At 46.2% G+C, this 16,410-nt stretch overlaps 1 protein-coding gene across 1 annotated transcript in view; it reads left to right on the top strand.

The window, feature by feature from the left end:
- Positions 1-12,958, top strand: part of ANAPC2 (anaphase promoting complex subunit 2) — a 58,268-nt gene extending 45,310 nt beyond the window's left edge. The window contains exons 12-13 of the mRNA XM_068248660.1: positions 9,181-9,416; positions 12,524-12,958. Of these exons, the coding sequence (XP_068104761.1) occupies positions 9,181-9,416; positions 12,524-12,736 (449 nt within the window). The 3' untranslated portion in view covers positions 12,737-12,958. The remainder of the gene's footprint in view (positions 1-9,180; positions 9,417-12,523) is intronic.
- The last annotated feature ends 3,452 nt before the right edge of the window (positions 12,959-16,410 follow it).

Raw genomic sequence — 16,410 nt, forward strand, 5'->3', positions numbered from 1 at the left:
TCAATGTCAGTGTCTTTTTCGATAATAGCAAATTTAAATTTTGCACTTACTGGAGCGGCAGTCCCTTCAGCAGGGAGGCTGGGCGTTGAACTCCGGCTGGCTTGCTGCACTTTCGCCATGTTCAGCTCATGCTGTCGTCTCTCCCGCGCCTCTGCAGATTGGCGTTCCTCTCGCTTTTGCTCCGCCATGTACTGCAGGTACTTGTCCACATCAGTTTCCATCAGCTTTTGCAATGCCTGCTGCATTACTGGATCAACATAACTGGACAGTCCAGTACTGGCCGGTTCCAGGCGAGTACTTTCAGGGGTTCTGGGGTCGGGGATCACACTGACAGCCTCCTGCGTATCTGTTGCCGCATTGCCCGCGGGTTGCTCAACCTCGGTACGCACAGGATCTTCAGTCTCTGGTTCCCCTCGACTTGCGTTAGATGAGCCGGTGTCCTCCACAGTGGACACCTCCAGCGTCCGCAGATTCTGGCTATCCCATCGGTACAAGTCCGTTATCAGGTCCTGCTGTTTCTTGCCGCGGATGTCCATGCCTCTCGCCTCGCACAGACTCTGCAGGTCGGATAGGACCATGACCTTGTAATTCCCGGACATTTCCATGCCAAATAAAAGAAAACTTAGGGGAGGGGTACTGGTTACACAGTCTCTCTGTATATATGAACAATATATTGCACTCAGTCACTACCAACGAATTAGTTCGTTTCTCGATAGGGCTAATTCGATAGCCCTACCTGAGATACTATCAGCACACACAGATCCCAAACGCTGCCGACCACTGTCACAAGAGCCCCACTGGCCGTGAACACGCAAAACCGTCCGATCCGATTCTAGCACACAGATTGAGAGCTATGGACGCAATCTGCGTAGAATTGGCGGAGTTTGAGCGTCACGACGCAGTAGGGAGCCTGTGAGGTTACGAAAATACACTTTTACTCCAACCCAGGGGTAGATTTGCCACCATCTCTGTTTTCTATCAGCCCAGAGAAAACTGCTAACTGGCTATAGACCTGTGAAACAAACAACCGGTTAAAACTGTGCAATTCCTATCTATCTATCAAAACAGTAGCGTCCCTTCGGAAGTTTAGGTCTCGTCTGTGTATACTGAATAGAAGGTTTTACTGAGAGGTAAAGACCTTTTAAAAAGCCTTTATTTGTTACAATATAAATAATTAATATATACAGACAATCGTGAACAATTAAACGATGAGAGACAGTGATAACACAGTACATAAAAGAAAAAGGGATAAAAAGAACGAATACTTATGATTCTGTGGAAAGTCCGTTCGGGAAAAGACAAAGTTCCTTTGTTGCAGTTAGTTCGCAATATGGCCGAACCACATGGCCGTTGCTCCGCCTGCAAGATGGCCACTGCTATTTCCCCAAGCAGTGGCAGTCTTTTCGGTATGATGGAAAGTGGGGGAATTGGCTGGGGGTCCTCATGCAATCAGTTTTGAGCACTGACATTTCTGGGCGGAGTCTCAAGCTCAGCCCAGGGGCGTGTCAGGCAGTGAGTTCTCAGGGGAGGAACTTCCAGCCATCCACAAAATATGTCCAATTTCATACCCCGCCGGGGTTTTGTCGCACATGCAAACCGATTTCATATTCAGATTGGGCTGAGAATACACGTTCATAGGACATCAAACTTGCAATATTTGGGGCGCACGGGGACCCCATTATTCATATCTCAGCCCCTGCTCGGGTTACCTGGCTATGTCTAGTATCACCATATTCTACAGAATTAGGGAAACAAAATTATGTAATTTTCATATTCCTCCCATGGATGGTATTTGCAAAATGTGACAAAGTTATCAACACCATGCATTCCATACTCAGTCTAGTCGGTGCCGTCAAGACTGGGAGGAATGTAGGTGTCAATAGACCTCATGCTGTGCTAGCTTCCCCTGTTGAATAGACTCTGTTGGTATTTCAGCTCTGCCCAATTAGCACATTAGTGTCACCAGAGCTTTTCCGGGAGCCTTAACAGGATTTCTTGCTAAACCAGGTTGCTTTAGCCATATGCTAACGCAGGCCCATTCAGCCCTCATGGCAAAAGGGGGGGGAAGGCAGGAAGGAAAAACTTCTATTTTAAAAATAAAGAATGTCAGTTTTCCGATCACGGTTGCGATCGGACAATCGGCCGCGAATCCTCGGACGACTGGGCGTCGCCCGGCGTCACACCTTGCTTGACACATTTTGGTAGGTTACAGGCAAAGATTTCTTAAAAATTAATTGAACCACTTTTCGAACAGAAATCCAGAGGAGATTGAATGCCAGGGAGATTATAGAAACACTCAAAGGATTAGATTACTTTAGTGTACCTGAACCAAGGAAAAGTTGTGATCACGATCATTCTACCACCACTGCGCTAGCAGCAGCGCCATTGAGAGAGGCTAATGTGCCAGCCGAACTACACTTCCCATGATCCCTAGCAGGCATATTAGCTGCTGATACTCATCTGATAACACTGATGGCCTGGCCAATGGGATGATAACAACAGAAGTAAAATCACAGTAACTAGGAAGTACTCCACATTTTTTTTTTCAGTTGCATAACAAGCAGGTGCTCAAAGGTACAAATTTAAAGGGGCACTACAGCGAAAAATTGTAAAATTTAAAATATGTGCAAACATATACAAATAAGAAGTACGTTTTGTCCAGAGTAAAATGAGCCATAAATTACTTTTCTCCTATGTCGCTGTCACTTACAGTAGGTAGTACAGAAGTGGTATTCCCTAAAAAGGATTTAAACAATGATGCTGGCCAGCTTTCTTGCTCGCTACACAGTTTTTTTGGCAGTTAGACAGAGCAACTGCCATTCACTAAGTGCTTTTGAAAAATAAATAAATCCCTGAGAATCCACTATGAAGAGATGGACTAGTCCAAATCCTGTCACTTGTGTCAGATTTCTACTGCCTACTGGACAAAACATACTTCGTATTTGTATATGTTTGCACATATTGAACATTTTACAATTGTTCGCTGTAGTGCCCCTTTAAATCTCCAGTCAATTTTACACTTTTTTTTTTTTTCCTGTAACACAAACCAAGCTTCCCAGTGTGCTTTTTTTGTCTAAGGCTCTCGGGTCTCAGCTGTGTCGCAATGTTACAGTTTACCTCCGGTGAAGAAATAGTCCTCATTTGATCCAACCACTCCCGCATTGTAATCCTCAGCACTGCAGCCATGTCTACCCTCTAGCTGTTTTTAGCTTATGTTCTCTGAGACGTAACTGAAAGCTAACTTGTGAAATTCATGCCAGTTTTACACACGGCCAGTGTATTTTCTATGCTCCGCCCCATCACATCACATCACACCACAAGACTTAATTCATATGACCCTGTGGCAGAGTGCGCCGACAGGGTCCAATGCATAGCCCCACCCCCTCACGCCCCTTGCCCAGTGACGTACTCCCTGCTGGACAGGAAATATGACACTGAGATAGCCGGGTTTCCCCATCGCATTCCCGCTGTTCCGTGCTCCGCTGCCGCCAACATATTTAAAGGAAATTTCAGAGAATTTAAAGAAAAAAAATGTACTTACCTGGGGCTTCCTCCAGCCCCTGACAGCCGTCCTGCGCCCTCGCCGCAGCTCCGGTGTCCCGGGATCCCCTCACCAGGTCGGCATTTATTGCACCTGCGCAGGCACCACTGGTGATCACGCTCACGTGACCTGGAGAATTCTGCGCAGGCACAGTACTTCTGCGACTGCACAGTACGCTCCAAACCACGTGACCACAGTCACCAACGGCGCTCGCACAGGTGCAGTAGATGCCGAACTGGCGAGGTCATCATCTCTAACAGAGGGGATCCCGGGACACCGGAGCTGCGGTGGGGACACAGGATGCCACGGGGAAGTAGATTGTTTTTTGTTTGTTTGTTTTTTTAACCCTTGGATATTTCCTTTAAAATTTCTGTATAGCCCATTGACTTACATTACATTACGTCCGACTGCAAAGTGCTTTTGACTTTGCAGTAGTTCGGAGGCCGATTGGGCACTTTCACGCAACCTGACGTGATGCCGTAAGTGTGCTAGGCCCCATTGCTTTGCTTTGTTGTAGTAAAACAGGGTAACACAAGTCATGCTTGCAAGACAAGTGTAAAAGGGGCATTAAAAAAAAAATTACACCTAAGTGGAGGAGAGCCTCTGGTTGGTCCCTACTGCTGCTTGTTAATAGCTGTCATAGCACAAGGTTGCTTCCTTTTTTGCACTTGCGCAGTCCAGTGCAGCTTGTGCTCAGAGGGCAGTGCATCTATGGGGACATAACCAACAAGCTCTTATTGGATCATTTCAGAGGTTCCATGCGCAGGAATGGTGGCCTCATAGATAAATCAGGATAGCTTCTAGGCCGTCCAGAGGCTTCCCTTCGCTTAGATAAGTATGTAATTTTTTACGTAGGATTTACGCCGCCCGCCCTTTCCGCTCCCGATGCGATTGAGTATGGCTTCTGATCACATGATCACTACGATCGCCGGCGGATCGTAGTGATCCCTGTTACTGATGCAGCGGTAGGGGGGGGGAAGGAAGAGGATCCACTCACCTTACTGCCGTTCCCACAGCGATCCCACTCTGGCCGGCATCCCCGCTCTCTGTGACGTACGTCCAGGGTCGCGGCTTGATGATGTCATCAAGCAGGGGCCTAGCGGCAGTACGAGCGGGGATGCCGGTGGGAGCGGAGGTGTCCACAGCGACTCATTGTTGGAGCATGGGTGGTGAGTAAAGGCTGCCAGCTACAGGGGAGACACCTGGCCACACTTAGCACACCATGCCCAGCAAGCCCTAACAGGGATCCTACTGCCTGACCTACCCCCCCATGCAAATACGCCTGGTCCTTAAAGGGAACCTTAACTTAACGCATTCACCAATGCAATTAGCGCTATTGCGGACCGCAACGCGTACAAAAATACGCATTGCCGCATATCTACGCGTCCGCAATAGCGCTAAATGCATTGGTGAATGCGTCCAATAATACGCATGGCGGCCGGCGACTGGTGAGTCGTCAAAAACGAAACTAAGTGACAGCGGGGGACCAGAGGATTCCAGAGCGGCGCCGAGGGCACAGGACTGCTGCAGGGGGCTGGTAATAGCCCCAGGTAAGTGAAACTCTTTACCCCCCGTTCAGTTAAGGTTCCCTTTAAAGGGAAGGTCCAAGCAAAATAAAAAAATGAGTTTCACTTACCTGGGGCTTCTACCAGCCCCATGCAGCCATCCTTCTGCCCTCGTAGTCACTGACTGCTGCTCCAGTCCCCCGCTGGCAGCTTGCCGACCTCAGAAGTCGGCGGGCCGCATTGCATACATTTTTACGCATTCCCGCTAGTGCAGGAACATTAACAGATACATTTTTACGCGTTACTGGTTCAATGCGTAAAATTTTACGCGTTGCACGACTAACGCGTAAAAATGTATGTGTTAATGTTCCTGCACTAGCGGGAATGCGTAAAAATGTACGCAATGCGGCCCGCCGACCTCCGAGGTTGGCAAACTGCCAGCGGGGGACTGGAGCAGCAGTGAGTGACTACGAGGGCACAGGATGGCTGCATGGGGCTGGTAGAAGCCCCAGGTAAGTGAAACTCATTTTTTTATTTTGCTTGGACCTTCCCTTTAAGGGGGGTCAGGCGGGCGATCCCGAAAGGGTTAATACACATTGGTCATAATGTCAATAGCCTAATGCACGTTTTGTGACCTATGACCAGGTCACTTCTTCAGAGGCAGAGGGTTTTTTTGTGTTCATAGTTTGAATACAGGACGGTTTATAAAAACATCTGCAGCAGTGAAAAGGAACATCTGCATAATTAATCAATCAAATAGTTCAAACCAGCAAGTGCTCAATAAACAGGCATCATTTAAAATAGTGTAGTCTCTAGAGAGCAATACATTTGTAGCAGACCGGATGCACTTACAAGAAAAAAACATATACAGGTAGTCCCCGGTTAATGAACAAGATCGGGACTGTAGGTTTATTGTGCCATCTCTGTCCTCTGTGCCTCCAGTGTCCCCCTCTGTGTCACCTCTGCCCTCTGTACCAGCTTATACAAGCTTAAAATCCATTTTTTCTTTGAATTTTTTAAAATCAATTTTCACAAGAACTGCAAGTCCAATTTGAAAAACATTTTTTTTGGCTTGTTCCCATGGAAACACAGAATCCATGCCGTTCGTATCGGCGGGTCGTTCGTAAGTCGGGGACTACCTGTATAAACCACATCCATGTATGTGCCACACATTTTTATCATCCTGTCAGCCCAATACACAGCCAATTATAATTGCATCCAATAGTCAATCTCTGCAAAGAAACCAAAGCAAAACATACTGGTATAATCAGAGTATGCTGGAGGCCAATACTAGAGAGGATAGTCCCTTGCCAGATTGTAGAAGGCAGAAAACAGGCAGAGAAAAATTGACCCCCCCCCCCCTCATGCTGTGCATAGTTCCTGCATTTGAAAAGTACCTACAGTGGAAAAAGTGCTATATGACCCAGTAAACAGCGAAGAGGGAGACCTGTTGTAACCATGCATGCAAATAAATCCATATACACCACATGACCACCTAAAATGTGAGGCAATTACAGAGCACAGCGAGTTCTCATCGCAGTGAGGCAGTATATAGGTCAAAAATAACAGCCGTAATAGATCTGAGAGCAGATATAGACAAACCTGTGTCTATATCTGCTCTCAGATCTATTATGGCTGCTAGTTTTGACCTATATACTGCCTCACTGCGATGAGAACTCATTGGGGTCAATTCATAAAAGGCTGTGCGGAAAAAAAATCTGGTCGGGAAAATACCGCATTCGTGTGCTAATTCATAAAAATGTTCACAGGTGCTGTAAAAGGTCCGTGAATTCCTGAAGCACATTGACAAAAACCTGTTAGTAACAGCAGGAGAGCGTTACAAGCTGTTCCGTGCAGTGAGGACATTACAATAAAAGAGGCATCCCAGACATCCCTTTAGATGCACATGTTTTGTTACACTGCTTTTTCTTAACATTCTGTTTAATTGCCACAGCTTAGAAGAACTTCAAGAAACTTTACACATGCCAAGCTTAGGTTATTTTCCACACTAGCTCCTACACATCTTCAAAATAGGAACCCAAGAGGTTAAACAGCTACACAGCCTAAGGTATTCAGGGGAAGCCTGTTTTGTTCCGTTCTCGCTCTGGTGCTGCCTGGGGAGTTTAAAATTGTTGCGAAGGCTATGGGTCCTATCAGATTCCATCATTCAGACTTGCAGGAGAACAGGGGCTTTTTCTATTGGCTCCCTGCTCCTGTCAGTCACAGCACTCACTGCTTCTGCTTGTGAGTCACGGCTCCCAGCACAGTCTCCTCGCACAGACTCCGCATTCTTTTCACCATTTCAAAGCAGACGGTATTAATGTGTGCCTTTAACGCACGTTGTAGGCTTTATGAATTGACATTTACTGACATTTGGAAGTTTAGTGTTAGGAATTTAAAACTGGCAGGTTAATGTGAGGATAGGAGGTGGAAGTTTGTGCTGCTATATAACCAATAAATGAATTATCAGTAATATCCTGTAACAAACTTCACAACACCTATCTAAATGTACATACCGTATATACTCGCAAGCAAGCCGAATTTTTGATCCCCAAAAAGGGGGTAAAAAGTTGGGGGTCGGCTTGCTTGCGAGTCACCTGTGGTCCCCTCCCCCCCTACGGCCGCCGCTATCACCTGAGCCGGCCCCGCATCTTCTATTATTCCCCTCTCCGCTCGTAAAGTAATTCACAGCAGCGCGCCCCACGGTGGCTGCTGTGATGATGAAGCAGGAAGCCGTAGAGAGAGAGCGGCTTCCTGTAGCTATGGTAACCGCTCTCTCTCTACGGCTCCTGCCTCATCTTCACAGCAGCCGCCGTGGGGTGCGCTGCTGTGAATTACTTTACGAGCGGAGAGGGGAATAATAGAAGATGCGGGGCAGGCTCAGGTGATAGCGGCGGCCGCAGGGGGTTAGGTGGGGGCACTGTACTAGCTATACTGGGCACTATGCTAGCCATACTGGGCACTATACTAGCTATACTGTGGCACTATACTAGCTATACTGTGGCACTATACTAGCTATACTGGGCACTATACTAGCTATACTGGGCACTATACTAGCTGTACTGGGCACTATACTAGCTATACTGGGCACTATACTAGCTATACTGGGACACTTTACTAGCTATACTGGGCACTATACTAGCTATACTGGGGCACTTTACTAGCTATACTGGGGAACTATACTAGCTATACTAGGGCACTATACTAGCTATACTGGGGCACTATACTAGCTATACTGGGGCACTATACTAGCTATACTGGGGCACTTTACTAGCTATACTGGGGCACTATACTAGCTATACTAGGGCACTATACTAGCTATACTGGGGCACTACCTACCCATACTGGGCACTATACTAGCTATACTGGGGCGCTATACTGGGACACTATACTAGCTATACTGGGGCACTATACTAGCTATACTGGGGCACTATACTAGCTATACTAGGGCACTATACTAGCTATACTGGGGCACTACCTACCCATACTGGGCACTATACTAGCTATACTGGGCACTATACTAGCTATACTGGGCATTATACTAGCTATACTGGGCACTATACTAGCTATACTGGGGCACTACCTACCCATACTGGGCACTATACTAGCTATACTGGGCACTATACTAGCTATACTGGGCACTTTACTAGCTATACTGGGGCACTATACTAGCTATACTGGGACACACTTGGGGGATCACGCTTCCAGCATTTCCTACCCCCGGCTTATATGAGGGTCGATCATTTTTTCCTGGGTTTTTTTTTTTTTTTCAGATAAAAGTTGGGGGGTCGGCTTATATGCGGGTCGACTTGCTTGCGAGTATATACGGTACTTTGTTTCATGGTTGCACTGACCTTGTTGGGTGCTAGTCTAGTTTTAGGTGACCCAGCAAGAAACCTCATAGGGAACAGTTCTCCAATCACAGCACCCACTACAGCACAAAGCGTTGTGATTGGCCGAAACAGTGTGGGCGTAGTTTACTACAACCGATCTGAAACCTAGCGGTTCAAAAATGTGCCATCCACCCAATCACATTGGCGGAATTTCTATATGAGGTTTCCTGCTGGTTCCCCTAAAGTTGACTAGCACCCTTTTTGATCATGAGCTAACCACAGGTGTGGATGTCCTTTCTAGGTACCTGGACATTAGAAGACCTCAGTGAGACGTTGAAGGTTCCCGTCGCCTCTCTCCGCAGGAAAATTACCTTCTGGCTCCAACAAGGTGTCCTCCGTGAGGACACTACAGGGACCTTCACAGTTATAGAAGAAGAGCAGAAAGACCAGGCGGAGAAAGTGGTGCTGATAGACAGCGATGAAGAAGGTGACTCTGCAATGGCTTCCCAGGCTGACCAGAAAGAGGAAGAGCTGCAGGTGAGACCATTGAGTTGATTTTACTAAAGACATGTTGTAGAATGTTCTCTAGCTTTTGTTACCTATTAAGGACCGACCACTTGATATCATTAAAGAGATTCTGTAACGAAAAAAGTTCCCCTGGAGGGGTACTCACCTCAGTAGGGGGAAGCCTCTGGACCCTATCGAGGCTTCCCCCTTCCTCCTGTGTCCCACGTCGGTCTCGCTGCAGCCCCCGGAACGCACAGCCGACAATTTGTCAGGCTGTGCAATATTTACCTTTTCTGGCTCCAGCGGGGGCGCTGTTGCGCTCTTCCCACGGAGATAGGCGAAATTATCTGATCTCCGGGTTCACTCTACTGCGCAGGCGCAGGAGACTTGCGGCTGTGCAGTAGAGCAGACCAACAGCGATCGGCTATTTCCGCCTATCTCCGAGCGGAGAGTCGATACTGCCCATGCGCTGGAGCCGGGAAGGTAAATATTTACATCCCCGCTCTTCGGGGAGCTTTATCGCCGCCACTGTGGGACACAGGAGGACGAGGGAAGACTCCATGGGATCCGGAGGCTTCCCCCACCCGAGGTGAGTACCCCCCAGGCGAACTTTTTTCGTTACAGATTTTCTTTAAAAGGGTAACTTTATTTACAAATAAATGTACAAGTAATGGCACATGAAATATTAAGTGCTAGCTAACGGCGACACCGTCAAATGACCCTGCATTTTTCTTGCTACATCTTAATGAACTTGGGAATAAAAAGCATAGGAACTCGCTGGGCTGCCAAATGGTAAACGCAGCTCGGATTCTTATAGAAAGAAATTGGAGGTCACACCTGGCCCCCTCCTTGTCTGAATGGTTTCAGGAAATCTCACATACTCAACGTATGGAGAGCTTGGTCATGACCACACAAGGTAAAGAGTAAACATGCAACTTAAGCTGGAAGAGATGGAAGGAATTTATTTTGTCGGACGAATTTAAAGAGATCATTATTTGGACCCGGGTGGCGTAGGGAAGATGAATGCAGAGTAGGAGTGACTAGAAAGAGCTTGGTGTGGGAGGGCGGACGGTTGGGAAGGTGGGGAGGGGAGGAGATATCACCAGGTGGAGGAATGAATGAGTGGGAACTTTTGTGGAAAAATGTTGGATGAATGTGGTATGTTGGTGCTGTATCTGGTTCTAAAGGTCTTCAGTGGAACATGGCAGGGTGTGGGGTGGAGCTCTTCCTCTTAGGGGGAGGAAAAAAAATTCCGAGGCCTAAGGAGTGGAAGGCTTCATAAGCAAATAGATCTGTTCTGCTTGATATATAGAACAAAAGTGCTTTGCTTTTCACCTTGAAGAACGGGTAGACTACACTACTCCCCTATGTAAAATTTATATACCGACTGTTCTTCCATGTAATGTATGTATTGAATTTTTTCCCATAAATAAAGGAAATAAAAAAAAAACTGCTAGCTAAGGGAATGGGGAAATACAATTGGAGGCATCCTATCTACTCTATTTCATAATACACACATGCTCGGGCCCTTCTCCTTCCACGTCTCATCCTTCTGACCCCGAGATCCCAATATAGCTCCTCTCAATATATCAGGTGAAGAAGACCCCCTCCACCATGGCATCCAGCAAGTGGCTATGTACTTAGCATTTGGGGGTGGATGTTATATGAATAGTTCATCTGTGGCAAGAACAGCCATGGAACACACCTGATTAACAGGTTCTCCAAACCTAGTGTGGTAGACCATCTTTGAAGTCAGATCCTGGGGTTTTCACCCCCAGGTGGGAATGAGCTCAGTCACCAGTAGATGTCAGGTTTAAGGGCTGGTGTATTGTTCTCCGCTATTTATTCATTTACATGCAGAAAAGGTGATTCCCTGAAAACTGCTTTTTAACACAGAAATGTTCAGGCCCATTTTCCATGAAGGCACACCCGAAATAATGCAGTTTGTCTAGTAAAGAACACAAGACAGTTTTCCATCATATCAACGGGTAATCTGATGAGAAGTTACATTGTGTGTAGACTTCCAAACTGTTCCCAATTGATAATGCGATTGATTTTTCCATTGGTAACTACCCAAAATCGATTGCATTATCGATCGGGATCTGATCAAACCGATTGGAAATGGTGGTATCGATCTGTCGGAAAAATGGATTGTGTGAACTAAGCTTTATACAGATATGGAATGCTGTAAACTCCAACAGACGTGGTCCTGCAAAACTTGACTGTTTTTTGTTTGGGGGGGGGGGTCTATTTTGAGACAAAGGTGTTCACTTCACCTACATCCTACGAGACCATAGTGGGGTTGATGAAGGGTCTGTGGACATCAGTACACCTGTTAGGGCTCTGGCTGAAACAATAAAGGATGATTGTTTTTGCAAGGAAAATGAAAAGTGTGTGCAGCTTATTTGCCCCCTCAGAGAAGCTCTCCATGCAATGACCCCCTACAGCGACTTGGGGATATTTAGTACCTGGGTGCTCCAAAGGGTGGCAATCGCATTAAATGATTCTTACTCTAAGGCCTTGTTTCCATCTGCGCAGTTTAGCCATGTATTCGAAAACGCAATGCTGGCTACAGAGACGTCAGAAAGTGCATCAACTTTGCTCTAAAACATTATTTACAGTATATTATATGCAACTAGCATTTTTTTTTCACTAGACCAGCATTGGAAGGGTTACACAGAGCTTTAAAGTTCCTGGATAGAACTGCAGACGCATCCGAAGCTTACATAGATACATTTTGTTTACATAAATGTATCTAAGTGTTGAATGTGACTCACTCTCTCTGACTGAGAAGGAGCTGGAGGACAGTCAAAGAGTGTGTAACATTTATCACTTGTTACATTCTATTTAGTTAAATGTATCTATCTGAACTTCTGCATATCTCGCCATGGAACTTTAAACCTCTGTGTTTAACCCTTCCAATGCTGGTCTAGTAAAAAAAAAATGCTGGTTGCATATAATATGCTGTAAATAATGTTTTAGAGCAAAGTTGAAATGCAGGGTTATATTCCGCTTTAAGGGGGGGTTCGTTTAATCCATTTTTACATTTTAATGGTAAGTTGCCTTTATGAACTGTGCTGCCAAAATACGAATCTGACCAAGAATGTGAAATATTGGCTTTTGTTCCTTTTATGTAGCTCTTCTGGACATACATCCAGGCTATGCTGACCAACCTGGAGAGCCTGCCGTTGGAACGGATCCACAGCATGCTGAAGATGTTCGTTATGAACGGCCCTGTGGTGACCGAGATTGATATTCAGGAACTGCAGGGCTTTCTTCAGAAGAAAGTCAGTGATCATCAGCTTGTCTACTCCGGAGGGGTCTACAGACTGCCCAAGAACTCCAGCTAACTTCAAAACATGCTGAAGGATAGCCTACCTTTTCCTGTTTACCAGCATTTGACACTGATCCTGATCGGGGATGGGTACTTTAGCCATGTGCAGCTCTGATTTCCCACCGTTGGGGCTTCCCATCATCCTGGAATTTGTGCCACTGATACTACAACAGAGCTCTAAGACTTTAACACATTTTATTTACAGACTTGCAGAACTTCTAAAAATCCATTACTTTAACTTAACTCTCCTTGAGACAGCTTTGCAAGGTTGTTTTGATGGTTCTTGTAGGTGGAGGAGAACCAGGTGGCTTTTCTAGCCTAATAGACGGTCTTCTCAAAGAACAGTGTCTGGCGGTGTTTGCTTCATGGACAGATAGGCCTGCTTGTCTAAGCCATACTTGTTTGCCACCAGAGCAGAGAAAGTACTTGTGATAGCTTGATCCATCTGGTCAGACTTAGAAGCAAAAGTAGTCAACCTTCTAGGCCACCATGCCAACCAAACCATATGGCAAGATCAGGTGAGTGCAGTCACTGCTCCCCCTTAGCCCGAACCCCATAACACAGAAAGGGAGATGATTTACTTTGAGTAGACTCCTGAGGTAATTAATCGAATATGGGGCGTAGGTAGGAGTCATCGCCACAAATACATTTCAAGCAATTGGCTCTAAAAGCGACCCAATTCCCCAAAGGTTCTCATCATGTGGTCCATGTTGCTCATGGGAGCATGCCTGCTTGACTTAGTCATTATGACATATGTTTGTTTGTTTTTTATGATAAATTGCACACAAAAAACAAAGTGTGTTATGTTATTTAAGACTAACCGACCAACGCAACAGATTTGGCTTTCACTCCGTGGGTGCTGCCATCTTGCTTTTTGAAAACTAAACTAAAGCTGCTAATATTTCTGCCTCGCATGCCAATTGATTACAAATTGTGTGCAGGCCAATCCGAAGGGCTTCATGTCAATTTTGATTGGTTCTATCCAAGCTGAAAATGTTGTACTTGAGGGGAACTTTCGATCAAAAAACAGATACCTAAGAAGAGAGAAGCCTTTTGATCCGGTAGAGACTTCCCATGTCCTAGCCTTTGCCGACGGGGGCCTCTGGAAGATCTGGGCCGCAGCGCTTGGTTGGGTGCCGGGATAAGCTGCTATTAGTAAAATATCAATTTATCCAGCACCTATCCTAACCTTAACCCCTCCTACCTAACGCCTAACCTTAACACCCCCCCCCCCCCCCCCCCAAAGGTAATTAGGTTCAGTCGACAAAACTATGAATTCAATTTTATGTAGTAGCCGACTGGCTACTACTCGTATCATACGCCCAACTGACTGGCTGGGTGCCCTATGGCCGATATTTAACATTGGTGTCCTTGGGACACCTGCTGTTCATGGCACCAAAATTACTTTATCCGCTTCTTTGTGCGCGCAGGTACAGGCGTACTCGAGAGGAGAAGTATGGCCACGCTTGTCCATGAAGAGCAATACAGCCCAGATCTAAAATCCAACAGGCTCTTGTCGGATTTCTTGGGTAAGGAAGGGGGGCTGCACGAGCATTGGTGGTCTTGAGGACGGCGTGAAAAGCTTTTAGAGGATTCAGATGCTTCCTCCTTATGCAAGTTTCAGGTTTTTGACCTGAGGTTACACTTTTTAATTCAAGAAGCTTGCAAGTGCTCCAGACCAATTTATCTTAGCACTTTTTTTTTTTATTTCTTATTTATTACATTTCCTTGCTACTAATTAGTACTACCGTAATGTGTATTTATGGCCACTTGTCACTATGGGGGCAGTTTGAGACAATAACAGAAGACTTCTGTTTTTAGTTTCTATATCCTCTGCTAGCAGAGAGACATCAAAGCATTGCAAGAATTCACAGCACAGCAAGTTCTGCTGGCTGAGGTCTAAGGAGATAATTCCTTTGAAGCTGCTGATGGGTTTATAAGCTGTACTACTGGGAAGTTGTGAAGGACAATAGGGAGTGTGCCAAACTGAGCACACATAGCATGCAGTAGTTACATATACGGTAATCTTTGCGTTGTAGGGACTGCTATTGCATCACTAAAGCCTCAAATGGCGTCAGTTTCCCATTCTGCACAATTTGACCCTGCTGATCCTCTGCCTCTAATAGTTTTAGCCATAGACCCTGAACAAGCATGTAGATCAGATGTTTGACTGCATTTGATGCATGCTTGTTCCTGGTGTGTGATTCAGATATGGCCGATGCATGAAAAATCAGCAGGGCTGCTAGGCAACTGGTATTGTTTAAAAGGAAATAAATATGGCAGCCTCCATAAACTTCTCTTGGGGGTCCCCTTTAAGGAGACACTTTAAGGGGGAAAAAAAGTGCCTCAATGGAGTACTTACCTCGGGAGGGAGAAGTCTCTGGATTCTAACGAGGCTTCCCCCATCCTCTTCATCCTCGGGAATCCAGCTCTGTCAGCCCCCAAAAATCTGCCGTCAAGCTTTTTTTGGTGGGCAGTGCAGGTGCAGTAGGGGCTTCAGTGCGTGGTAATATTTACCCATCTGCGCTCCTGCGCAGGCTCAGTACAAGCTTCCACTCTGCCATTTACACCAGAGCCCGAGGGGAAGCTTGTTCTGCGTTTGCGCAGAAGCGCAGATAGGTAAATATTACCACATGCTATTCGGGGGCTGCCAGCACTGGATCAAGGAGGCTGCTACATTAGGATCCAGACGCTTCCCGTTCCCAGAGTAAATACCCCTCGGGCACTTTTTTCCTTACAGGATCTCTTTAAAGGATACCCGAGGTGACATAATGAGATAGACATGGGTAAGTACAGTGCCTAGCACACAAATAACTATGCTGTGCTCTTTTTTTTTCTTTCTCTGCCTGAAAGAGTTAAATATCAGGTATGTAAGTGGCTGACTCAGTCCTGACTCAGACAGGAAGTGACCCTCACTGATAAGAAATTCCAACTATAAAACACTTTCCTAGCAAAAAATTGCTTCTGAGAGCAGGAAAGAGATTAAAAAGGGTCAATAGTTCATACATTTTAGCTCTGGCATACTTCAATGAATGTGTAATTGAGCAAAAACAATAAAACAGTTCAAACTTAAAGTAGATTTAAACATAAAATAAAACTGGAATATCTTAAACAGTCATTTTTAAGAGAAGGAAGATAGATACAATCGTTTATTTCATTTATTTTCGCCTCGGGTGTCCTCTAACCTTTTGGGGACTGACGCAGTTTGAATTTACGTCCAGCTGGTGGTGCTGCCGCCCTGACTGGACGTTGATTCAAGTCCGCGCTAACGAACCGTTCCGGCGAGATTGTGCGCACCAGAGATGGGAGATTAACTGTCATATGACAGCTGATCTCTCCCCTCCGTTATCAGCAGCCATCGCGTATGGCTGCTGATCACATAATCACTATGATCGCCAGCGGATCGTAGTGATCATTTACAGAGCTGCGGCGGTAGGGGGGAAAGAAGTAGATGCACTCACCTTCCTGCCGTTCCCCTGACGATCTGCGCTCCCCTCCGCTCTGGCTGGCATCCCTGCTGTATTGATGCTAAGTGCTGGGTCCTGGCTTGATAACGTTATGAGCGTCAGTACATGCCGGGAAGCCAGCGAGAGCGGAGGTGTCTACAGCTGCTCATCGCTGGAGCCTGGGAGGTGAGTAAAGGTTGCTAGTGAAAGGGGGGACAAATGGAGGCAGGGGGGACACCATGCC

This window comes from Hyperolius riggenbachi, chromosome 8 (assembly GCF_040937935.1).
Source record: "Hyperolius riggenbachi isolate aHypRig1 chromosome 8, aHypRig1.pri, whole genome shotgun sequence".
Classification (NCBI taxonomy): Eukaryota; Metazoa; Chordata; class Amphibia; order Anura; family Hyperoliidae; genus Hyperolius; species Hyperolius riggenbachi.